This window comes from Panthera onca, chromosome C2, assembly GCF_046562875.1.
Source record: "Panthera onca isolate mPanOnc1 chromosome C2, mPanOnc1 haplotype 2, whole genome shotgun sequence".
NCBI classification, from domain to species: domain Eukaryota; kingdom Metazoa; phylum Chordata; class Mammalia; order Carnivora; family Felidae; genus Panthera; species Panthera onca.
In genome coordinates this window covers 152,973,009-152,998,082 of record NC_138347.1, presented here as the reverse complement: position 1 = coordinate 152,998,082, position 25,074 = coordinate 152,973,009, and the positions used below count along the sequence as shown (strand labels likewise).

The window sequence follows — 25,074 nt, the reverse complement described above, 5'->3', positions numbered from 1 at the left end:
GGACCCACTGAACCCCTGCCCCGATGCAAGCTGAACTTTCTAGAGGTTCAGAGTTTCTCATTTTTCACTTCTCAAGTGCTTCTGGGTCCCAGCCTTGGCTAGAAGCGGAAGCGTTAACGCATTGCAGAAGGGCCATTCTGCAAGAGTTCACATGCCGCTGGGTGCCTGCAACGAGCCTCTGGGCGTGCTTGCACTCTGGGCGTTTTGGTCAAGTCTTTGAGACAGGAGGCATCAGAGGAATATATTTGCAAGTTAGCATAGATCTGCCTCTGTTCTATTTTTAACCACGTGCGGTTTATTTACTTGCCTCATCAGAGGCACGGTGAGAATATGGCCTGAACCAAGCCCTGCCCTTGGGGAGGAAAGAGAAAACACTGGATCCTGCTGTCAGGCCCTAGGAGGCCTCATTGTGGAGGCGTTAACAGCCCCCACTGAAGCCATCAGTTACACACCCGCCAGTCAACCTCTGACCTTTCCAGGAACGTAAAACAAGGCTAGTTTAAAGGAATCAGTTCTTGCCATTTGGTCACTCCAGAAACTCACTACATTTCTAAAATAATACATGTAAGTTGGAAGTAGATGAATTGCTGTCCGTTCAGGTTTGGTACCAGATATCTTACATTACCGTGTCTGGGCAAGTGAGTGGCTTCTAGAATGTCATCTAGAATCCGTGATTTGTCTCGGAATTCAAGTGAGTCCGAGCTTGGTTTTGTCTCAATTTTGTTCACATGGGCAATGTGGAAAGCATCGCTACAAACTGAGCTCGAATTCTTAACCACATCTTAAATAGCCACTGTTTGAAGTCTGAAGAAAAATGCTATCATTGAACAGACTCAGCTTTTAATACCTAATTTCTCGTGGTTTTGGTGGTCTGACATTTAAGTTGTTTTAATGAATCTGTCGGAGTGGGGTGTAGGACGCCAGATACATAATTCGTTTATATTTATTTCTTAAAAGCTTGTCGTGTTATTCCTCAATCCCCAAAATGTTTTTCAAATGATAAAACAGAACATGTATAATTTTGTGATCCACTTTAAAAAAAAAACAAAACAACAAACAGCTGAACTCAAAGCTACCATTGTCATCGTCTTCCTTTTAGAAATGTAATCTCAGTACATATTTGTATGTGTAGTTTATTGATTTAATATAAAACAAGACACTCCTGGAAGCTTCTGTTTAGGAAAACATAAATCTGGCTGTGTCCACTTATAGGAAAAAGAAGTAACAATTCCAGAAGGGAAGGGTTTGGTGAAGACACTGGAGGGAGCAAGGTTCTAGATTAAATAGAGACAGAGGTTTGGGTTCTCAGGACAACTGTGACCGTGGATTGCTTGACCGAGGTTTAGGGTGACGGATTAAATGCTTGCCTCTTTCAGAATCATGTCTCCAACCTCCTTTGTGTACGGCGAGTCTGTGGATGCATCCAACTTCATTCAGCTGGATGACACGGAGTGTCACTTTCAGCCCCTCAACATCACCCTTCAGGTACCCACCCCTGGAGACTGTCTCTGTCACTGAGGGCCCACGGAAGGGCCCATGAGATGGATCTTCTACTGAAAAACAGCTAAAGAACTAGGCTCTTTCCGGGAGAAACTTGTCCCAGCCTGCTTGGCTAGAGTGTAGTGTGTGTGTGGCCAGGGGAGGGGGGGGGGGGGTGTTTTCCGTAACCACGCAGAATTAATCCCTTCCCTGTCTGCTGTATAGACCCCTCTGCTTTTCAACACTTGGAAGGAGAACTATGTGATAAACCCCAGCTTTCCCCAAGAAGGCCTCTGGCCAGCATCCCAACCCAACTGGCCCCAAAGGATCCCTTTGAGTTCTCCATCATTATTCAGCTTATGGAGAGGGCAGCCTCATGCATTTGCTTTGTCCCCTTTTTCCTGGGGTTCTTCATGCTGACTCGGCCTGAAGGGACAGGGACAGCCATTCACAAGTGCTGTCTTCCAATAGCAAAGTGGTGTGAGAATGTGTAAGCTCCCCACGGGAGGCAGCGTGCTGCTCCCTCATGGAGCCGTGGCTGGCTCTCCCTGGTCATAGAAGCACCATTTTCAGCAGGCCCACCCGGCGTGGACCCTGGACATCATAAGGAACACCATTCCTTCTCTAGATCAGGGTGGGCAAACATCTTCTGCCAGGGGCCAGCAGGTAAGGATTTTAGGCTTTGTGGGCCACGCAGTGTCTGTGTGTGTGTGTGTGTGTGTGTGTGTGTGTGTGTGTGTGTATATATTTCCCAACTATTTGACAGTGTAAAACCATTCTTAGCTTGCAGCCCATGCCAAAAACAGGTGGCAGGCCAGATTTGGCCTACAGGCCAGTTTGCCGACCCTCATTGTGAAGTATAAATTCTCAGGCCAGCGCTGTTCAACATGAACATCTTTGTGTGTTAAGCTAGAGGGACCTCGGCCTCATCCAGTCCATCCTCCTCAGTTAGCAAACACTGGTCAGGCTCTGACGGGACAACCCTGTGTGGCCCAGCCCCCTGCCAGGAGCTGTGGATGAAGTGAAGGGAGATGAACCTGGCTGACCCATGGTGCACTGGAATCTACACCCCACATCCCTCCATTCCAGCTCCTAGAGCTGTCCCCGGCCTCTACCCGTTCGTCCCCATAGAGAAGATGGTTTTCCGGTCTGGCATCGACTGCCATGACCAATAATTACTATTTTCTTTCCCCGCGGCCACTCCTAGGTGGACTGAAGGGATGAGAAATAATCATGGGGTGTGGGTCTAGAACGAGGCGGTGAAACATTTGTGGGATCTCCCAAACAATGGTCTTCCTCTCTCTAAAGTGTTGTCCCAGGCAAGAGACCTCTAAAACTGTGATGAGGGACGCATGTTCCCAGCTCAGAGAGGAGGTGCTTCCTGACCAGCTAAGCCCCTACTGTCACACCCTGTGCTTAGTTTCCAGGGAAAAGGGGAAGATGGGGTTAGACCTGCTTTCGAAGCCTCACAGTGATTGCTGTGAGTAGGACCTCTGAGTTTCTGAATCGCTTCTCAGAATTAGTTTATCTTTCTCCATTGCTTTTTGTAATTGGATAGAAAACAGATAAAGACCAGATGGAGTGATTTCGTTCACTTAAATCACTTTAATTACTTACCCACTCTTAGCGGTAAGTTTTGGAGGTGTCTTACAACAAAAGATACTGTCCAGAAAATGATTCAGAAGGGTTCACGTGACACACACCATTAATGAAGAGGGTATAGGTGTTAAGAGAGAAGACAAGAGTCAGAGTTATACTGAAGATCCAAAAATGTTCTTATCACCCTCTAAAATGAAAGAAGGAAAGAAAGATCCATGCATCTGAGGGCATGCGGTCAAGTCGTGTTTCTCTGAAGGCATTTTTGCAGGGAGCTTAAAGTCTGGTATTCAGGCAAAAAGCTTTCTTCACATCTGACCCGACATAGGATACAGGCTGGAGAAGGGGGCCAGGAATGAGTGGCCGGGCCATGCCCCTTAGATAAATCTCTTGATTAGCAGTTGCCTGAGGAAGTACACGGCATTCCGTTCAGGATTAGGGGAGCTGACTGAGTCCGAAAGATGGATAGCGTGTGTTGTCGATTAGAAGGCGATCCTCTTGTGCCAGCAAAGCTGACAGTTTCCTTGAGGGTGCTCTGGTGACTCATCTTTCTGATCTAATCGTCACTGTTATGACTGAAACGTAGGATGGCCACCGACCAGGCTGATGGTCCTAATGACCAAGGAACGGAGCTAGTGGGGGAGGGTAAGATCAGGAATGTGGATAAATCTGTTCCGTATTTCCTTATTCTGGCAGCATCGCTGCTGAGGAAGGGCATAAGGCTTTCCGTAGAGCGTGGTCTTTCTGTCTTTTCCAAAGCTATTATTCAACAAGCTACTAATTGTTTAAAGACTTCACTGCAGATGCAGACAGGTGAAAGGCAGAAATACTAGCCTTGGGCCTGCCTTCTACCTTCCATCAAACTTTTCTTAACAGGAACACAATCATCTGTTGAGCCCTGATAGGCTGTCTTTTTTCCATCGAGAGTTCATCCTTTTTCTCACCTGAAAAATAATGGTGGAAAAGAACACGCCTGCCGCACGAGAACATTGGCGGAGAATCCAAGCTTAAGGCGTTTGTTAAAAAATAACCGTGGTAACACGGGGCCCTCTCACCCGTCCTGCGGTAGTGAGTGAACTAGCACAGAGCAAAACCACTTTCTTCTTTCTCCCCCCCCCCCAACCCCCCCTGCCTCATGCTTTTCGTCGGGATTCTCTCAGACAAGTCAATAATTGTCTTTTCAATTCTGCGCGCTCATGTTTCACTTCCAATTCGTTCCTTCAGTTGTGGTTAGATACTCCTTGCTTTTCTTGCGTCTTGGGGTGGTTGTCTTTGGTGGATTTTGTTCTTTTTGAATCAAGAGCTGGCAAGGACTGCTCCTCCCCTCCGTCATGTCCCTGCGCTTTGAAGCAGAACCAACTACTGCAGAAACAATGAGCATGTGGTTTTCTAGGGACGAGCTGGCTGGAGCTCGATCCTGAGACGTCCTGTCGGTGTCTGCAGACCTGGCCAGATTTCCCTTCCCCTCCCGGCTCTGCCCTTCTGACCCCAACTTCAGAGACGCCTTGAATCCCCGAGTTCTGTCTCTAGTCCCCAGGCCCCAGAGCAGCCTTTAGCTGCTTCTGTCTCTTGATTCTACCCATGTTTTGGTTTTTTTTAAAGCAATAACATCTTTATCGAGATACCGTTTTTCTCCCGCGAAGTTCACCCGTTTAGAGTGTGCAGTTTATGGATTTTTGGCTTGTTTACAGAGTCGTGCAACCATCACCGTCACCTAATTTTAGACCGTTTTCATCACCCCCCGAAAAGGAGCTCCACAGTCTTGAGCAGTCACTCCCCGTGTTGGCGTTTCTATTGCCGCTGTAAGAAATGACCACAAACTCGGTGGCTGAGAACAACATAAATGTATTACCGTACAGTTCTAGAGGGTCAGAAGTTCAAAATGGGTCTCATCGGGCAAAAATCAAGGTGCCAGCAGGGCTCTGTTCCTTTCTGAAGCCACTAGGGGAAAATCTGTCTTACTTTTTCCGGCTTCTACGGGCTGCTGCGTTGACTCATGGTCCCCTTCATCTTCAAAGCCGGCAATGGCCAGCTGCGTCTTTCTCAAAGTTCACCCCCCTGATTCTGACCGTCTCCCTCTTCCCTGTATAAGGACGCTTGTGGTTACATTACACCCACCTGGATAGTCCAACGTAATCTCTTCATTTTAAGGGACACTGATTAGCAACCTTAGATCCCCCTTGCCATATAGCGTGTTCACGATTTGGTTCCTTGGATTTGGGGACAGGGACGTCTCCGGAGGCCATTCTTCTGCCTGCCACATTTCCCGTATCCCGGCCCCAGGCAACCACTAATCTACCTTCTGTCTCTACACCTCTATCCATCTTTTTTATTCTCCTTCATACTCCATTTTTGCCTTGAGTTCCATTCTCGACCTTTCCTCCATCCCCTTTCCCTTATCTGTCTCTTTGCGGCCACTGTCTTTCCTCTCATTTCTTAGGACATGATGCGATTCTGGAGACAGAAAACAGAGAGGACTATCGGGGGACGGGGGGTGGGTGGGAGGATAAAGTTTTGCAGGACCAAATGCTGGGGCAGAAAAGAGGTACACAGATGTCCTCAAACGGGATTAGCAAGAGATCAGCTGTAAGTTATGGAGAAACCCTGATCAGCCGGGTGGTGTAGTAAGAACAGCCCTTTCTGTAAGTTACATCATTTGGTTTGGGGAAAATTCACTTCGTCTCCTCTGTTACCTCAAACTGTAAAAGCAGGACTTGGACCAGAGCAGTGCTTCTGAAACTACAGTTCCTGGGCCAGTCGCGTCAGCATCTTCTGGGAACTTACTAGAAGTCCGTAAACCCCCTCACCAACAACACCCCGCCCCCAGCAGATCTACTGCAGAAACTCTGGGCACGACTCTCCCCCAGTATATGTTTTAACAAGCCCATCTGATTATTCTGATGTACGTTAAAGTTTGAGAACCACGGGACTAGACTATGTTTATATTCCCACCAAGTGTAATAGCCGATGAGTAATTCCTAGGTATGTAAAAGGAAATAAAATTTTTAGCAGGAAGAAGACAAAGACATGCTGAAAGGGAACAAGGTAATTTGGAAGTTTGGGGGGTTTAAAACGTGTATTAGGAGGATTTCTGTTTCATTAAAACCTGCCATTATTCAATATCTCAGATCACTTGAAGTCATGACCTTTTAGATCCCGAACCCTACAGTCTCTGTGGGAGTATCTACTGCATGCCATGAAACGAAGATGTGTATTTCTATTAAAACTCACTGTGTGTGTCTCACACCCACAGGTCTATAATACTGGGCCAAGCACCCTTCCTGGGTCATCTGTCAGTATCACTTTCCCCAATCGACTATCATCTGGAGGTGCAGAAATGTTTCATGTCCAGGAGATGATGGTGAGTTCTCGCTTATTGTCACTGTTGCCTTCAGATTCGAACTAGCCCATTCACATTTTGCCTTCCGCCCCGAGGACCCAGAAAGTTTAGCTCATTCCAACCTTTAGAAACATACCTGGAGAAGCCGGGGACCCTCGACACCTGAATTTCTGCATTGGGACAGTTTGGTTAATGCCATAAGACCTCTCTGGGGATGGGGAAGGGTTGATGATGAACATGACTTCTGGGATAGACTTTTCTGGTTCTGGAAACTCCTGGCAACCTTAGGTGTGGCTAAGGCTACATTTTTCTGAGGGGAAGATCCACAGCATTCAGGAAGATTCTCAAGGGGTCACCGAGGCCTGGGGGATGAAGGCTTAGTTCCTAAGACAGAGGTGTAGATTGAAACTGACATTTATATACAGAATGTGTAGTTCTACTTGATTCTATGTCAACTGTCGATTTTATCTCAAGGGTAAGTTTGACAGCTAGTATGTGATCATCCCTCCCACCTCCTTGAAACAGTCTCCTTGGTTCCTCCTTTCTCACTGGCTTTTCTCCTCGTCCCCCCAACATCTGTAGGGTTCGGGGTCAATCTCAGAGACCTCACCCAGACTCGTGGCCTTGTATTCAATGTGTGCTGATGACATCCAGCCCAGACTTCTCCCATGAAATCCAGACTTGAATGGTTAACTGCCTTCAGGCCATCTCAATCTAGATGCCTGACAGGAATCTCAATCTTCTCCAAAACTGTGGTCTTCTCAGTGGTCCCCTTCCAAATCTGCTGCTCCCACAGCCTTCCCCGTCTTTGCAAATGGCTGCTCAGTCTCTCCAGTTATTCAGATCAAAGACCTTGGATCATCCTTGACGCCTCTCTTCCCATACTTCACTTCTGATCCGCCAGCACCCCACTCGCAGGCACCATCATCTGTCTTCGGTTATCGCAGTAGCCCCTCACTTGTGTCCCTGCTTCCTTCTGGGCCCCCCTGCAGTCTGTTCCTGGCCCAGCAGCAGAGCGAGCCTCCCAAAATGTGGGTCAGGTCATCTTAATCCAATGGCTTACCCACCCCCGAATCTTCCGGCACCCCAGCTGGCCCACAGTCTGTCTCCTGTCGCTCTGTGACCTCAGTTCCTCCTCCTTGACCACTCTCTCCACTCCTGCCACACTGTCCCTTGCTGGTCCTAGAGCACAGCAGACACTTTCCTACCTCCAGAACTTGCCCTTGACCTTCCCTCTACCCAGATACCCTTCCCCCAGGGGGCCACATGACCTCCAGCTTACCTCCTTCAGCTGTGTGCTCAAATACCACCTGCCCAGTGACACCCTCCCTGGCCGGCCTTGGTCCCGGCACTCCTCATGCCCTTTTCCTGCTCATACTTCACTGTCACCTTCATCACCAGCTGACATTCCATGTGTTTTCATGTTTGACCAGTTTATCTGCCTCCTCCTGGCCCCCTACAGTATAAGGACGAGGGTTTCTCTCTGCTCACTGTGATATCTCCAGACCCTAGTACGATGCTTGGCATGTAATACATGCTCAATGAATATCTGTGGGCTGAAAGAAAAATCTACAGTCTGAAACAGAGTTGTTCACTCTGTCCACGTGAATTCAGGAAGAGAGCCATACTGTTCAAAACTGCCTCAGGCTGATTCAGTCTGAAGTGGCCGGGTGTGAGGGGGGACCCTTCCTGGGAAGGACTGGGGCAGGATGCTCAGGTGAGTCAAGGCATGCCGTCACATTGAGAGAGTCACGGAATCATTGCTCTTCACGCGGGCACACGAGGGACGTAGCTCTAGCCAGACGAAGGGACAGTCTCTCCACTGAGAGCTTGAAAACTGGGGTAGCAAGGCCCACCACATGTCACACATCTGAGCCGACAGTTGAAGCAGACGCTGCCCACAGGTGTGGAAAGCGTCATGTGATGGTGACAGCGGCATCTGGCATCTCGGTCCGCTTGGGTCTTGTGGCCTGAAAACCCAGATCGTGTGAAATGTCGAACGTAGAACAGGTCGCCCCGTCCCGAGTCGCCTGCTCGATCATTTCCTTCCCTCACGATATTCCATTCCTGTTCCGTGAAGGGCCCACGTCTGTGAGCTCTGCTGACACGGAAGAAAAGAGCCCACGTTCCTTCCCAGCGGTGTGCCGTGGCTTGAACCCGGCGTAAGGTCACGCGTGCTCTTGTCTACCCCCTTAAATGTTATCAGTCATACCCACCACTCCACCTATTCCCCAGGGCCCAGGAGCGTTTTCCTCTTCAGCGTGCCCTGAGAGTTGTCGGCAGAAACGTCTGTAGGGTGGCAGAGAGAACTTTTTTCTTCATAGACAGAATTATTTATTTTTAAAAAAAAATTTTTTTTTTTAACGTTTATTTATTTTTGAGACAGAGAGAGACAGAGCATGAACAGGGGAGGGGCAGAGAGAGAGGGAGACACAGAATCTGAAGCGGGCTCCAGGCTCTGAGCTGTCAGCACAGAGCCTGACGCGGGGCTCGAACTCACGGACCGCGAGATCGTGACCTGGGCCGAAGTCGGCCGCTTAACCGACTGAGCCACCCAGGCGCCCCATAGACAGAATTACTTATTGACCGAAACAGGAAATTTAAGGCACTCAGATTCTGAGGGGATCTCAGAACCAACTACACCCCTCTTTCTCTTGACTGATCGTCGGACCAAGGAGGAGCCACTGGAACGGACTTTGGAACACATTTATAAATAGCTGGCTTGCCTGGGAGGCGTGAGACGTGGTTTTCCTGAAGATCTGCAGAACTGCATGGCTGTTAGTGTAGCTGAGTGGACGCTCAAAAGCCCACGTGGTGTCAGCTGGCCTCATTCCACTGTTGGAGTCCTCAGAAGCAAACCCGTTGGATGTTCAAGGCCGTATTTAGAATTTTCATGAAGTCTGTAACAGAATCCGCAAGGATGGCCAAGCCTCCCGTTGGATACGCCAACCCGTGGTCAGAGGCTGACGGCCTTTTCGTGGTATGGAAAACCCAACTCGCTGGCAGACCTCGCTAAGCAGGTAGTGACGCACCTCTTTCCCGTGAACAGTCATGGCTGGATTACGACGACCCTGGTAATGTAAAGGCGATGCAGTGATGAGGCGAGGGTCCCCGGGTACCTGTTTCAGAGGCCGATGGGCAGGACATCCTCTGCCCTGAAGCCCTCGGGGCTGAGAGCGAGGGCGTCCTGTCCTGAGGCAAGCTCAGCGTGTCCCCAGCTTCAGCCCCTCCCTTCCTCAGCAGAGCCCGAGAATGCTCCCTGGGACAGGTGTGGCCCCTAAAGCTCATGGCGTTCTCCACGTTGGCCCTCCGGGACTGCGAGTGGAGTAGGGCTTTCATTTGGGAGATTTGGGTGGCGTGGTGCAAGTGGAACTCACCCGTTTGGGGAGAAACCGGCCCTCGTTTCCTATACCGCACAGGAGGTGACTCTCCAGCCTGGTGGCATCCCCTCCCCAGGCCACCTCCATTTCCCAGCCTGGGACGGCTGAGCGGCCAGCCGCCGGCTACGGTTAAGCCAACCGAAGCGCCCTCTTGGGAGAGGGCCCTCCGTCATCCCTCCCCACACCCCGTGGGACCCTCAGATTGTTTCCAACATTGCCCTCAGTGTCTGTTTTGCCTGTGGTCGCCATCCACGTAGAATGCTAAGGGTGGGCGTGCCGTCCCCATGGGCACTGGGCCATCACCCCACCTCTGGCCCTGAGTCTGTGGCACAGGTTTCCAGCTGTTGGCTCAGAATTCATTCAGGAGCGTCTGGATGGCTCAGTCGGTTAAGCATCTGACTCTTGATTTCGGCTCAGGTCATGATCTCAGTCGTGAGTTTGAGCCCCACTTATGGGCTGCGTGCTGCGCGTGGAGCCTGCTTAAGATTCTCTTTCCCTTTCTCTCTGCCCCTCCTCTCCTCGATCTCTCAAAATAAATAGAGAAACATAAAAAAAATAATAATGATTCAGGGGCATCTGGGTGACTCAATAGGTTAAGCATCCGACTCTTGATTTCAACTCAGGTCACGATCTCACAGTTTGTGAGATCGAGCCCCAACATCAGGCTCTGCACTGACAGTGCAGACACTGTTTGGGATTCTCTCTCCCTCCCTCTCTCTCTCTGCCTCTCCCTGCTCTCTCTTTCAAAAATAAATAAATAAACATGAAAAAAAGGCTTAAAAAATAGTAATTCGTTCAGGCCCGTCTGGGGCTAGAGCTATGATCCCTGGGCAGGACAGACCTGCCTCTAGGTTTCACCAAAGACTCTGTGTTTTCCCGGAGGGTTTCTTAAGGTCCAGGTGCTGTGAGTGGAGTGTGGCTTTGCTCATGTGGGAGAGATTTTTCTAGGGAGCCTAAGGAAGCGTGGCCCCTTCATACTCCCAGCTGTGGTTCATGATCTTTCCTTGTAGCAAATGGTCTAAGCCCCTCCACTCTGCTTGTGTTCTATTTAGAAATAGACCACAGTGGTGGTCCGAGGAAAGACTTAATTTCCACTGCCTCCCACCCATCAGCGTTGCGCGGTGCCCTGTGGGGACACACTGACTTCTCACAGCACAGCAAAAATGTGGGTAAGCCGCGGTGAGCATAGTATCCATCAGGAAGCCAAGGTGCAATAACCATGAAAGAGAGTGAGAGGGAAAGAACACCAGAAATTCAGACTTGCAGGAGACTGACCTAGGAAATGTCACTGAAATACCATGTGACAGATGCATGGAGGCATGCCCAGACCCAGGCACGTGGTACAAAGGTGCAAATCCCACCTTGGGAAGGGCAAAGGAAATGCAGACTCTTTGAGTCAGGGCTGAGAGGATGTGTGGTTGTTCACCAGGAGAACACGCGAAGGGGAGAACTTTCCAGACAGGGAGAGGTCACCAGTTGTATGTGTACAATGGAGGCAGTATCTGATTCTCTGTTCTCTGTGCCTAGTCTTATACAAAATTGGCAAAGGTAGCTGTTTTCTACACCTTCTCCAGAGCATACTGCAGACAGATACCTGGGCAGTGTGATAGGAAGTCATTTCCTGTGACAGTTGGTAAGTTAACCATTCCTTCTGGGGTGCCTCATTTCTGTGTACTTGTGGGTCACTCCATCTCTCCTGACCTAGGAATGGGAAAGGCCAAGCCACTTGCCCCCAGAGGCTGTCAAACCACACGTCATGGATGTTGCCAATAAATGACCTGTGGACAGTGGCTTCTGTGGGCCAGACAGCCCTTGTGAGGCAAGCGTTTGCTCCTTAGAGAAAGTTCCTATTGGAAGTGAGGACATAACCTCTCATACAGCTTGATGGGAATTGGCCTGGAAAATGTAACGGCTTTCACTTTGGTGTAGTCTGTCTACACGGACAAGCCTTTTAGCAGAGCCCCTGGGCACGGGCCTCAGAGAGGCTAAGTTAGCACGTAGGTTACAAGCATTATGGCTTACGAAGGGGCGACCATTTGAACTTGGGTGGTGGTCCCACTCCAGAGTTAAGTTTTACTCACAATGCATGAAGTTCAAGGACAGGGATGGGAGGTTTGTCTCAGGATTCAAGTTTTATTTGCTGACATTGAAAACCTATGTGTGCAGCTTTCTGATGCTGGAAGGGGGGCTTTGGGGTTTGGCTCTTGTAAAAATGCAAGATGGAAGAAAGTCAGACATGACAGTTTACAGAGAATAAAGGGCTGGAACCGTATGCTAGGTGAAAGCCTGGGTCTTTCAAAGAACTCTAGTGTTAATCTAGAGACACTGAATATGCATCCCATTCTTTGTTCTCCCCCCCAAAACCATCTGAAAAGGTTTACCTCTCTGGCCAGCCCTGTCCTTGCTTTGGGACAGCAATTCTGAAGAACTGACCTGATTTCCAGGAGGCAAAAGAATGTGGAAATAAGGGATGATTTTCTGAGGAGACACATCAATAACTTTGCATAGGGCATCGTTAGGATGTTGACATCAATATGATATTAATAACTAGTATCCATTAAAATATATCGAAGTAAATTATAAACCCCCTCCCACGCTGTCCCTGCAGACATATCAGACGGGACTGCCCATGATCTAATTTCTGCCAGAATGAGTTGGTTGATATGGGAGCTTCACCTGACTTGTGATGAGTCTATATCCCTATAAAGGAAAGATGTACCTGATACATCAGTGACCACACAGAAGCTTAAACTTAGAAATGGAGGACTGAATTGCTTTCCCCTAGAATGATCTGGAAAAGCTTCTTTTTTTTTTTTTTAATGTTTATTTATTTTTGGGAGAGACAGAGCGTGAGCAGGGGAGGGCCAGAGAGAGAGGGAGACACAGAAGCAGAAGCAGGCTCCAAGCTCCGAGCTGTCAGCACAGAGCCTGACATGGGGCTCAGACCCACAGACGGCGAGATCATGACCTGAGCTGAAGTCAGACGCTTCACCAACTGAGCCACCGGGGCGCCCCCGGAGAAGCTTCTTAAAGACGGTGGTGTTGGCACCATTAACTCGATCACATTTAATCAATGACTAAAGAATGAAGAGCTTTCTCCTAAATACCTGACAAGATAACATACCACTTCCTGCTGTCCTGAGGCTTTCGTGGCCTGTGTTCATGAGCTGTCAAATTAAATCCACATAGCACCTCTACAAGGGGCGGGGGTGGCGGTGGGGTAGGGAGGGTGGTCCTTATCCCAGGTAGAGGAACCAGTCTCAAAGACTGGCCCGGCGTTACACAGCTGGTAAGTCAGAGAGAAGGGTCCGTGATTGGGTCTGTCTGGCTCCAAAGCTCATGCATTTCCTACTCCAGTGTATTTCACACCCCTCCTCAGAGCATTGCCCAGCCACCAGAGGCAGACTCAATCAGTAGAAGAGACAGATGATGAACAGACCACCAGGAAACACTCACTGAATTGCAGCACGTCAACCCCAGGACAGAGAGGCACCAACTGCTGCAAAAAGAAAACCTCAGCCCAGACGGTGTAATCATGATGCAGACGGAAGATGGGGGAATGAGCGAGATCGGTATCTTCAGAGAGAAGCAAGAAGACAGTGTGTCCATGAAATAGAGAAGCTCGCGTTTCGTACATTTAAAATTTTGATCCCTCAGACAAAAACCTCAGCCCGTGAGCTGTGTCGTAGAATGGATGTAAGAGAATAAAGCATCGGGTTGGAAACTTGAGGGGTTTTCCAATAACGTAGCGCTAAATGACCCCCAAAATGCCAGTCAAACTTATTCCGTTATTTTATAACAACCTGAAAGGGAGATCCAAATGATCTCAAGATGAGAATTAGAAGGCAGGAAAAATGGAAATGAAAGCAAGTCAAGATTCTGGTCTTGTTTGGGGAAGAGTTTCTGTACCAATTAGCTCAAGACTTTGATAAAATAAAAAGTCTAAATACATGAAAATTTTAGTGATGCCTTAAAAGAATGAAAGCAAAGACATCCAAACCACTAAAGAAGCATTTTAAAAGAACTCATGGAGGTGCCTGGGTGGCTCAGTCAGTTAAGCGTCTGACTCTTGATTTTGGCTCAGGTCACGATCTCATGGTCGCGAGATTGAGCCCCTCATCTGGCTCTGTGCTGAGTGTGGAGCCTGCTCAAGATTCTCTTCCTCCCTCTCCCTCTGTCCCTGCCCCCTCTCATGCACACTTTCTCTAAAAATTAAAAATTAAAAAAAAACTCACTAATAAATACAACACATGTTTATATATAATACGATGGCAAGAATAAATCCAAACATATCAATAATCAAAATAACTGTGAATGAAATAAATGCCCTAGTAAATGACAGAGCCTGTCAGGTTAGGGTTTTTTTTTGTTTGTTTTTCTTTTTTTTTTTTTTTAATGTTTATTTATTTTTGAGAGAGACAGAGACAGAATACAAGTGGGTTAGGGGCCGAGAGAGAGGGAGACACAGAATCCGAAACAGGATCCAGGCTCCGAGCTGTCAGCACAGAGCCCGACACGGGGCTTGAACTCACGGCTGTGAGATCGTGACCTGAGGACCCGAGCCAAAGTCGGACACTCAACTGACTGAGCCACCCAGTCGCCCTAGGTTAGATTTTTTTTAATCCAAGCGTAAGTTACTTACAAGAGGCACACCTTTAAAATGACCCATAAGGTTGGGCTGCCTGGGTAGCTCAGTCGGTTAGGCTGTGCTGACAGCCTAGAGCGTGGAGCCTGCTTCAGGTTCTGTCTCCCTCTCTCTCTCCCCCTCCCCTGCTCGCTCGCTGGTTCTCTCTCTCTCTCAAAATAATAAACACTAAAAACATTTAAAAAGAAATGAATAACCTTTATTGTAAGGAAAGAAACAGACGTATCTCTATGGCAAACAATGTTGCTCACCCCCAGGAAATATAAGGTAATCAACTGACTGGATGTGAGGCCTTGTGCATGCGGAAAGTAAAAGCTTGGGACACGCTTATAAACTGCCTGACCTTGCATTCCTCAAGCCACACACCGGTCCACTGGCTAAGGGTGGAAAAGCCTTACGAGACCCAGGTGGTTATGTACAGCCTCTGGCCAGTCATTGGCTGATCACCAGGCTATGCTGATCCAGGACAACCCCTAGGAAACCAGGCTTAAAAGTAAAACAAATGTAAACAACAACAAAAAAAATAGCAGAGACATCAGAGATTACACATTGCAGAAGACACAGATTCACAGAATTAGTCCAATCAAGGCACTAAACAAATAAGCAAAACAAAAAAAGTAATGACTACCTCTTCCCGAAGGAGGGTAAGAACTCAGAGTTGCCACAATATTTATCTAAAACTTTCAGTTTAGAAAAATACATATGTGAAACATGCAAAGAAGAAGGAACAGGGTAAACAGGGCGCAGGGGGAGAAAAGGAATCAATCGAAGCTGCCTTTGAGAAGCCCAGATGTTAGATTTAGTAATCAAGGACTTCAAAGCAGCCATTATAAATATGTTCAGAGAACTAAAAGAAACCATGTTTAAAGAATTAAAGGAAAGTATAATAACAATGACTCATTGGACAAAGAATGTCAGTAAAAGATGGAAATTATAAAAAGAGCCAAACAGAAATTCTGTTCCAAAAATTCCAAAAAATACTTTTCTGGAGTTGAAAGGAAAATACCTGAAATGAAAAATTCATTAGAGGGGCTCAGTAGCAAATTTGAACTGACGGGGAATCAGCAAACTTGAAGATCAGTAGAAATATCCCATCTGAAGAACAGAAAGGGAAAAAAAATACAAAAAATGAGGGAAGCCTCAGAGACCTGTTAGACATCATAAAGTATACACATAGAAATACTCATAACTGGAGGTCCAGAAGGAGAGGATAGAAAGAGGCAGAAAAAATATCCAATGAAACAATTGCCCCAAATAGTAGAGATGTTTAGACTCCTTCACAATAAAAGATATGGAGGCAACTGACTCTCCATTTGGAAAGAAGTTACAGAAAACCTCGACCTCACTGGGGGGGAAAACAGGCAGATTAGAAAGTTATATGTAAAAAAGGAATATTAGCAGAGAGTACTGAATATTTTCATAATATTTGGATGGGAAAGCTCTTCTTCCTAATCAAATCATAAAATCCAGAACCATTAAAGGAAAGATTGACAGATTTAAATCTATAAAAATATTAAACTTTTGTGTGATCATAAAACATCCCAAACAAACTAACAGATTATTTAGGAGAATATATTTGCAACATAGTTGACAGACAAATATGTAAATGTCTTCTTCAGATCAATAAGGAAAAGGCCAAAAAGTATAAAAATGGGTGAAGGGATATGAACAGGCGATTCACAGAAGTTTTCATGGCAAATAAACATTAAAAAAACAAATGCAAATAAGCAACAAACATTAGCCTCACCAGTAATGAGAGCAGTATAAACTCAAATGAAACCAAGGTCCCTCCCCAATTAAACTGGAAGAAAATCTAAAAGATTGTTAATATCCATAATTGGTTAAGATGAGGAAAAATGGGCACTCCTAAATACCATTGGTCTAAAAGGCAATCTGATAGGGGCGCGTGGGTGGCTCAGTTAGTTGAGCGTCCAACTCTTGGTTTTGCCTTGGGTCACGGTTTCATGGTTCATGGGTTTGAGCCATGTACTGGGCTCTGCACTGACAGCGAGGCGCCTGCTTGGGATTCTCTGTCTCTCCATCTCTCTCTGTCCCTCCCCCACTCTCTCTCAATATAAGTAAATCGACTTTTAAAAAGCAATTTGGCAGTAACTATCAGAATGTAAAATGTGATTACCAGCAATTTCACTTTTAGGAACCTGTCTCAAAATTCTCACATAAATATATCCAGCAGAAACTTCTGTTTGATGGTAGATATGGATGTCATTGTTCTCAGCATGAAAGTAAACTCTTCCTATTTTGGTGAAGTAGCAAATAATATTCCACAAGGATTCTGAGAGGGAGCTGTTAGATTCAGGCTTAAAAAAAGTAGTAATAATAATAACTTTTTGTTAAGAACTTGTAACAGATGAGGCAATATACCAAGTACTTTTTCTGGACAAATTAACTTAATATTCATTAGAAATTACCAAGGAAGCAGAGGCACAGGGATGTGCCTAGGTCACAGAGCTGATAAGTGGCTAAGTTAGCGTTCACTTTTTTTTTTTATGTTTATTTTTGAGAGGGGCGAGGAGGTGCAGCGAGAGCGGGGACAGAGGATCCGAAGCAGGCTCTGTGCCGACGGCAGTGAGCCCGATGTGGGGCTCGAATCCACACACTGTGAGCTCATGACCTGAGCTGAGGTCGGATGCTCAAAGTCAGTATTCACTCTTAACGACCAGACCGTACAGCCACGCGCGAGGCCTTGTGACATCTCTTTGTCTGGACGTCAGCATTACCTGGAAGTTAGAATTGTGGTCGGGGAGGTCTCGCGGAGACCTTCATTCAGGGTGGAGGCCCCGAGCTGTCTCGGGAGGTTGTAACGTGATCTTTGCGCGTGAAGGTTCAGCTTGGCGAGTCTGTGTTTCCTGAGAATTCTCTCTCCTTGCTTTCAGCCCTCTGTGGTTTCTCTCCGGTGAAGCCCCGGGCCCCATGTTGCCCTTTGCGGTGTCCAGACTGGACATCCAGGAGCCTCCGTGTGTGCTTGCTAGCCCTCACCCGGGGGGAGCTTTCTGCAGCAAAGGAAATCACTTAGTTCGCTGGCAACAGCAGTTGGACAGTAACACCGGTTTCTGAAACCGGCCGGTTGTTAAGGCACATTTTGCAGGAGCAAAGGCCTGGGCCCCGTGACTTAGTTACACACGGAGGATAATTGCCACAAGAAGTCTCCCCTGTGGCAGGCTTGCTGGAGGCCAGAACTTGTGCACCAGCCAGGTCTGGTGCTCCAAACCAACCCAGCAGATAACCCAACATTGAACCACTCACTTTTTTTTTCACGGTCTACTACTCTCCTCCATAGTGGACCCATGCTTCTTTTATTCCCCCTTCTCCACTCTCAGCTTTTCTGTTGAAATGCGAGGGCTTATCCTATACCAAACCAGCGTTCATCCGGGGAGCGGCTTTCCTACTAACAAGAATTCAAGGCCTAGAAACCCCAGGATGCGGAGTCCAGGGGGATGTTCTTCTTCTCCTTGAGGACCTGGTTTGCCATTTGAGGACTTGTATTAACTTATCTGTGTAACTCTCAGGGACACCCCTGGGGTTCTCTGTAAAAAGATTAACAAGGAGGTCTGAATGGTCAAAACCACGTGGTCTAAAACCCTGCGTGACCTCCCATTCACCTTTCCAGGCCATGTCCTCCAATACCCTCTGCCCCCGACCTTGTCTTCCAGCCACTCTGGACCATGAGGGCTGCTGATTCACCCACCACGCACGTCGCTGGGCCTCCTGGCCTTCCTAGTGGTTCCTTCCTTCCCTCTGGCTACGGAAAGCCCACTCATTCCTCGACACCTAGTTCTCACACATCCCCTCTCCCATCAAGCCTTCCCAGATACCTTCCTGGGTAGTCCTGCCCAGGGCCTTTGCACCTGCCTCTGCTGTGAGAGCACTCTACCCCCAGTTCTTTGCATGGCTGGCTCCTTCTCATAGTGTGAGCCTGAGCCCCAAGTTCACCTTTTCACCGAGGTCTTCCCTGGTCACCTTAGCTAATGTTGCAAATCTCCATCAACTCTATCCCATTTCTGTGTTGCTTTCTTCATAGTACTTGTCACCGCCTGAAATGACTATTTTTCAATTGTCCTCTTCCACAAGATTGAAAACACTATGACAAGAAAGTCATGGCTGCCTTGTGTCCAGCATTTGGTGGCCCGACTATAATATGTGCTCAGATAAATGAAAGAATAGAATCGACATTAAGTATTTCTTTCTGCCATAGGACAGGGTGGTGTCCTTAGACCCCTGCATACCCTGCAACACATCTAACGAGCACCTCATATGTCCTCGGAACTCAGGAAATTTGCGTTGAGTTGAAATCCCAAGATGTTTTGGCAACTTCCCTTGACTCACAGCAGAGGCTGCCTTAATTGTAAAGTGGGAATAAGTAACAAGGTAAAACTTTGAAATAAGGGGCCAAATCTCTTAACAGAAACGAAGGCCTCGCAGAACAAACTTGAACTCCACTTTCTCTGACATCGTGAAAACATGCTCCTTTTCCCTCACAGACATGCGCGCGCACACACACACACACACACACACACACACACACAGTCAAGTCCGCTGATCTCAGCAGTGGCCTCCAACCATTTTTTTCTTTTTTTCTTTTTCCCTTGGTTCTGCATGTGTCTGAATGTGAGCTGAATAGTCAAGTTCCTAAAATGAGTCAGGATTCTGTTGGCTTCAATTTTTTTTTCTTTCTAACAGAAGCCAGACACTTAAAAACGGGGAGACGGCTGATTGAATTCTGGAGAGAGAGTTACGTTCCTGGGCTCTTGGGTCAATTTTAGTTTTGGCTAGAGGGAGGAAGTGTGTGTTTCTTTGAACAGCTTACGTTCGGCACGCAGCCTCTGGAAGGTGGCGATAAGCTTCAGCCGGGGCTGTCCCTGCACAGTGTGGTCCAGAGGCTGCCCTTTAACCCGTGTGGGCGGAGCCAATGAATCAAGTCAGTGACCTCTCCCTGCTGACTGAGGGCGCCAGCTTATCAAGGAGCCCAGGGTCCTATACTCACGGCCGCTGTGACATCTGGAAGCATTAATGCTCCGTAGCTGGCGTGTGGGCCGGTCGGAATGCCCACACTTTGGGACAGGATTGTTCTGGTCCCTGACATGGATAAAGGTTAGAAGTGAGTGATTCTACCATTTACTTTCCTTCATTCCTTAAGAGCATCATGACACAGAGCCCTGTCGTTGCCGGGTGAGCAGTTCCTGGAGCTGCTAACAGGAAATCTCCCTGAGGATAAACAGAGCTGTCGGTCATTGCCTAGAAACACGTGGTTCTCGTTGAACCTGCCCAGGACTTACTGTGGATGCCTCAGAAGCACCAAAACAGGAAGACTCCTCTCTGATATACACACCAAGTTTCTTCTGACCGAAGGGAACTTTCTCAACATTGTTAGACGCTGAGAAGTGATTCTCTCCCCGGCTGTCCGGGAACCAGCTTCACTCGTCCTTCATGAGGACCGGAAGCACATTTTAGGCGTCTCACAGTCTTGAAACTTTAGACCTAAGGATTCTCTTTTCACCGCTCTGACGAATATACTCTCAGAAAGTTGGAAGGGAGGTTAGACAGATGGCTCCACGGGAGATAATCAGAAAATGATCGTTCTTTACTTTTTGAGAAAGGGATAATTATAAAGGGATACATCTAATAAATGCAGCGATAACTCAGTGAATCAGCAGGTGTGCTACTTTATCTTTTCATGGAAGATGGGGACGGGCTTTGTTCTTTACCATAAGATGGGTCTAAGAGCTAGACCCGGAATCTGAATAAACCGATCCAAATCCAAGGGCTGTGTTGTGTCCCACATGAGGGCTACCGACTCACTTATTATCCACATCAACAGATTGTTCTGTTTCCAAAATGTTTCATTATCTGTGGAAGGAAAACATTTTTGGCATGCACGTTAAAGTGCTCAGATAACATATTTATGTCTCACTTTTTTCACTGGAGAGAATCTGACCGCATCTGGAAATTCTTCTGTTGTCACCGCTTCTCTGAAACTATTTCCCATCTGTATCCCTTTAACTCCAGTAAAAGACCATCCCGGTGCTCGCGAAATGGGCCTCCTCTGGGAGATTTGGCTTTCTCCGATTAAATGTAAATGAATTCTGTTCTACTGGGCGGCCTGGTGGTGCCTGAACTATGGACTTTCCAGCCTGTTGGCCAGCACACCCAGAGGAAAAGGGTGTGGGGGAGCGGGGAGGGCATGCCATTGTTTTTGCCAAACCCTAGAGCTGGTGAGGGGGAAATGATCGTTGGCTTTTATCGTAAGAAGTGAAATATTGTATGAAATAATGGCGGGCTCACACAGAGGTCACATTGTACAATGGATTATGCTCTCCTTTTCCTTTGGAAGATTGGTTCTGAAGCTTTGCCCCTTGATTTCCTGTTTCAGTTTTGTTCTCTGTAACACCCTAACATTTCACAGTGGTGGTGGCGGCCTTGAGGGATGGGAGCTGAGACTGGGTGACATGGGGAGTGGGAAGAAGAAAGCTTTTTTTTTTTTTTTTTTAAATGTTTACTTTTGAGAGAGAGAGAGAGACAGAGCACAAGCAGGGGAAGGGCAGAGAGAGGTAGACACCGAATCTGAAGCAGGCTCCAGGCTCCGAGCTGTCAGCACAGAGCCCGACCTGGGGCTTGAACTCTCAAACAGCAAGATCGTGACCTGAGCTGAAGTTGGACGCTTAACCAACTGAGCCACCCAGGCGCCCCAAGAAGATAGCATTTTATTTAGAGGATAATTTTTAATTAGAAAGAGAGGAGACATCTAGAGTGAACATTATGATCTTTTCAGTCTTTTTCTTTTTTTTCTTTTCTTTTTTTTTCCATTGGTTGTTTTTTTTTTTAATTTTGTTTTTTTTTTATTTTTTTAAATTTACACCCAAATTAGTTAGCATATAGTGCAACAATGATTCCAGGAGTAGATTCCTTAGTGCCCCTTGCCCATTCAGTCTCTTTAAAAGTAACCGTCTTTGCCTGTCTGGAAAATTAAACGACACCAGATCATTCTTAAACCCCCTCGTCTTCCTGCTCCATCCCCAACACTGCCAGTCTGGAGGCGGGCTGTTGTTTTATGGAAGGCTGCTAGGCCCTCATTTAGCTGTTTCAGTTCAGACACAGGGTATTCGCTTCATTTGGGGATGCAGGCTGGGAGGGACTGGCCAAAGCCAGCACCTCATGTTAACGTACCTCCTGTTGTTGAGATCATCAGAGTGTCTGTCCTTTCTGTGTGTCCGTATGAACACAGAAAGCGTCTAGCTCCACGCAGAGGTAAATATCGGAAAGTCAGAACTTGCTGAACTGATAAACAAGAGGGCCCTTTTCGCAAAGCAGAAGAATCCGTGCTCCGGGAGGGTCTACCAAAGGACACCTTTGAGAACCCCTTCCTTCGCATGAAATGATGCGTGCACACAAAAACTGTTTCCAACCTTTCAAAGACACTCGTTACATAAAGGTAGGTCTATCTGTTAGGGGGAACTACCCAGGATTGTTAGTGGTTTCTCTGCTCATGTTAAATAGTGTCCTTGCAGTCAAAAAATCAAGGTAAATGAACGGAGCCTTTGGGCAGCCAGCCTCTTCTGCGTTATTCTGGGTCTATATTCTTGCAAAGACTTGAAGTGACTGGTAATACGTGAACATGTTTGTTTTAGGATTTGTTCGTAAAATGTTAGCCTCTTGTACCATTCTTCGGTCAACACCAAGAAATAATAGTGAATCAGAGCAACGTGATTTAACATAAGGCATAACATAAAGAGCTCTATAAGAGGAAAGATGGTCTATCAGTTTATATTTTGCTGAATGGAAAAGGCATAGTTTCAGTGTATCTTTCTGTTAGTAAACCTCTTAGGTCAGCCTGATTAGCCAGTGGGTATCATTTCTCAAACATTTTCTGAGTACTATTTTTATTTCAAATCTTGAAGTCCTAAAATTAGTATCACCAAAGCCACTGTGGTGAAGGTTCTGCCTCCTGTGGCAGAAGGGGCCTATTATCTTTTGATACTTGCTTCCAAGATTGGGCAGTAGGTAATTGAATTAGCAAAGTAGGCATTCGAAACATTCTCTGGGTTTTCAAACTCCAGGGGTGTGTGAATCCAGAGGAGCAGGTGGCAAGTCAGGGGACGGGTCATGTTTACCCAGTTGCCATCCGCTGTGATTGGTGGGACATGATACAGAAAAGTGGCCCCAAGATGTAACAGAGAACACAGAGTCACTGATTAACAGATGAGTGTGAGTTAACGTGAAACACGTGTTATTCAAAAATGAACCTGTGCCCTCTTTAATCCGAGTCAGTTCAACAAACATAGTTTTCGAATCAAACTTCATCTAAGACCCACGTTGGCAAAGACTCTGAGCATCTTTCATAGGGAGCACTAATGTCATTGAGTTTGCTCCCCTGCTGATCTGATCCCCCGTTTCTCTTTTATTGGCTGTGTACTGTGTTCAAGGCAGTTCACTTTGTACATCAAGCCAGGGACACTTGGGTGAACTTTCCCATCCCTGGACCCCAGCCAGCTGGAGGATGGTCAAGAAATGGGGCTGATTCTGGTAGAAAGGGGACGTCTATGCCTTAGCCCGTTAAAAATCTGCAGTAATATCACACGCCCCGGGTGAAAAGTGGTTCCTTCACTTTGAGACTTGTTCATCGCCTTCTAGGTGGCTGTCCCACCTCCATCTGAGATTTGTCTGCAGGACCCTCCTCTGTGTCAAGGCCCACCTCTACTGCCTCCTTTCTGCCCACCGCAACCCAACATTCGTCCAGTGCGTGAGCCATGTTGAACTCAGATACTCTCTAGTTCAAGTCTGCTGTTGGCACCTCTGTGCCCTTGCACATGCTATTCGTCCCTGCCTGGAACTGCCTTCCCCTTCTCACTCTGCTCTCTAGGAGTTCTCTTTATCTTCCAAGATCCACATGAAGCACCACCTCCTCTGAGTCAAGAATGCAGATCATGACAGGCCGACTGCCGGTAGAGGGAAACATTTCTGAGGGCTTGTGAGAGAGCAGACGATGAGATTAGGGCCCGGGCGTGTGGGGGACAGAGGCTCTGCAGCCTGGGCCCAAGGAAGGAGGAACAGGAAGGGGGCATCCTGGGGGAAGCTTTGGAGATGGCACTCCTTCCATAATCAAAGCATCTAGGTGTGTGACAGGCTGCTTAAGCCCTCTGGGCTTCAGTCTTCTCATCTGTAAAATAGGAGTGAAAGTTAAGGAGACCAGATGGCCCAGTTTGCCTGGCACATCCCTGATATGTGTCTCTGTCTTGTTCGTCCATCTGATTAAGTCTCCCACTTCACTCTCGAAAATATCCTCGTTTGGACAATAAATTATATGATCACCCCACTGATAGCAGCACCTTCTATGCATGGGTACTATGAGGATTCAGTATGTGCCGTAGCTGTTAATGGTTTTTGTTGTTTTTTTTTTAAATTAATTTATTTCAAAAAAGAAAGCATGAGCAGGGGCGGGGCCCAGAGAGAGGAAGAGAGAGAATCCCAAGCAGGCTCCACGCTCATTGCAGAGCCCGACTCAGGGCTTGATCTCATGACGACGACATCATGACTTGAGCCAAAGTCAAGAGTTGGATGTTAACCAACCGAGCCACCCAGGCACCCCCATAACTTTTAGAATAGTACCCACGTTAGCTGGCGTAATTCCTGTTTATATCTGAACTCCGTACAGGGATGGGGCCGTAAGCAGCTGGGATTGATTTCGAGGGTGATACGCTTGGGGAATGAGACTCCGAAAACAGATTAGAGGACTGCTCTGCCCCTCCGGTCTTGAGGCCCAGGGACAAGAACTGCCTTAGGGTGGCTCTGTTCTGGGGCCCCAGGAGAGACCTATGTCCTCTCTCTACCTCTAGGTCAGCAAACAGCTCAGAGGTACCCTAGGCAGGCCCCTCTCTTGAGGCCACAACATGGGAGTGCTTTGTTTTCTCCAACCCCTTTATCAGACCACCACGGCCTGGAGAGTCTTTAGTAGAAGCTCTAGACGTTCCTCTGAATGGTAACGGACTCTCTTTTGCAGCATCATGCCTTTGGAATCGTCCCGATTCATACTTTGAACCCCGTAGTTTATGCAGGGAGGTTTGGCTAGACCACGCCAAGTGTACCAAGCACTTCGTCCTCAGATGGGCCTGGGACCTCGGAGGCTTCTGACCACAGAGGCTCCTGACCGAGGCTAACTCGGACTCTGCCACCAAGTGATGTCCACATTGTCCTTGGGCTCCTGACAGTTTCCCAAATCACCACCATCTCCTGGTTTTGACTTACACAGTGTTTTCTTTGGGGTCCGGACAAGGGGAGTAAAGGAGACCAAATGCCAGCAGAAAACCCTCATTAGCTGCCTTGGCCGAATCCAGCCTTGACACTGTGGCCCACATCCTCTTGTCCTTGTGTGTGTTTGGTGAAGACCTATTATTCACATTCCAGTAGACGTGGGCCTCATCCAGCTCCCAGAGGTCCTGGAAGATAAGCAGCCGTGTCATGGGAAGCATTTGGACTCGGCTGGTCTGGAAAATAGATGAGAATTGAGTGGGCAGGGACGAGCAGAGGGCAACGGCCACAGAGTCCTTGGCCAGCCACAGAAATGAATCTGTTGGACACGAGCGCCGTGGTGTTTGGATCGTCTGCAACGCAGGAAGAAAACA

At 47.5% G+C, this 25,074-nt stretch overlaps 1 protein-coding gene across 3 annotated transcripts in view; it reads left to right on the top strand.

The window, feature by feature from the left end:
• The window catches only part of ITGA9 (integrin subunit alpha 9), a 357,855-nt gene that overhangs the window by 271,448 nt on the left and 61,333 nt on the right, over positions 1-25,074 (top strand). For all 3 annotated transcript variants that reach the window (XM_078432512.2, XM_078432513.2, XM_078432514.2), the window contains exons 22-23: positions 1,377-1,485; positions 6,329-6,436. In XM_078432512.2, coding sequence (XP_078288638.1) covers positions 1,377-1,485; positions 6,329-6,436 — 217 coding nt within the window. The remainder of the gene's footprint in view (positions 1-1,376; positions 1,486-6,328; positions 6,437-25,074) is intronic.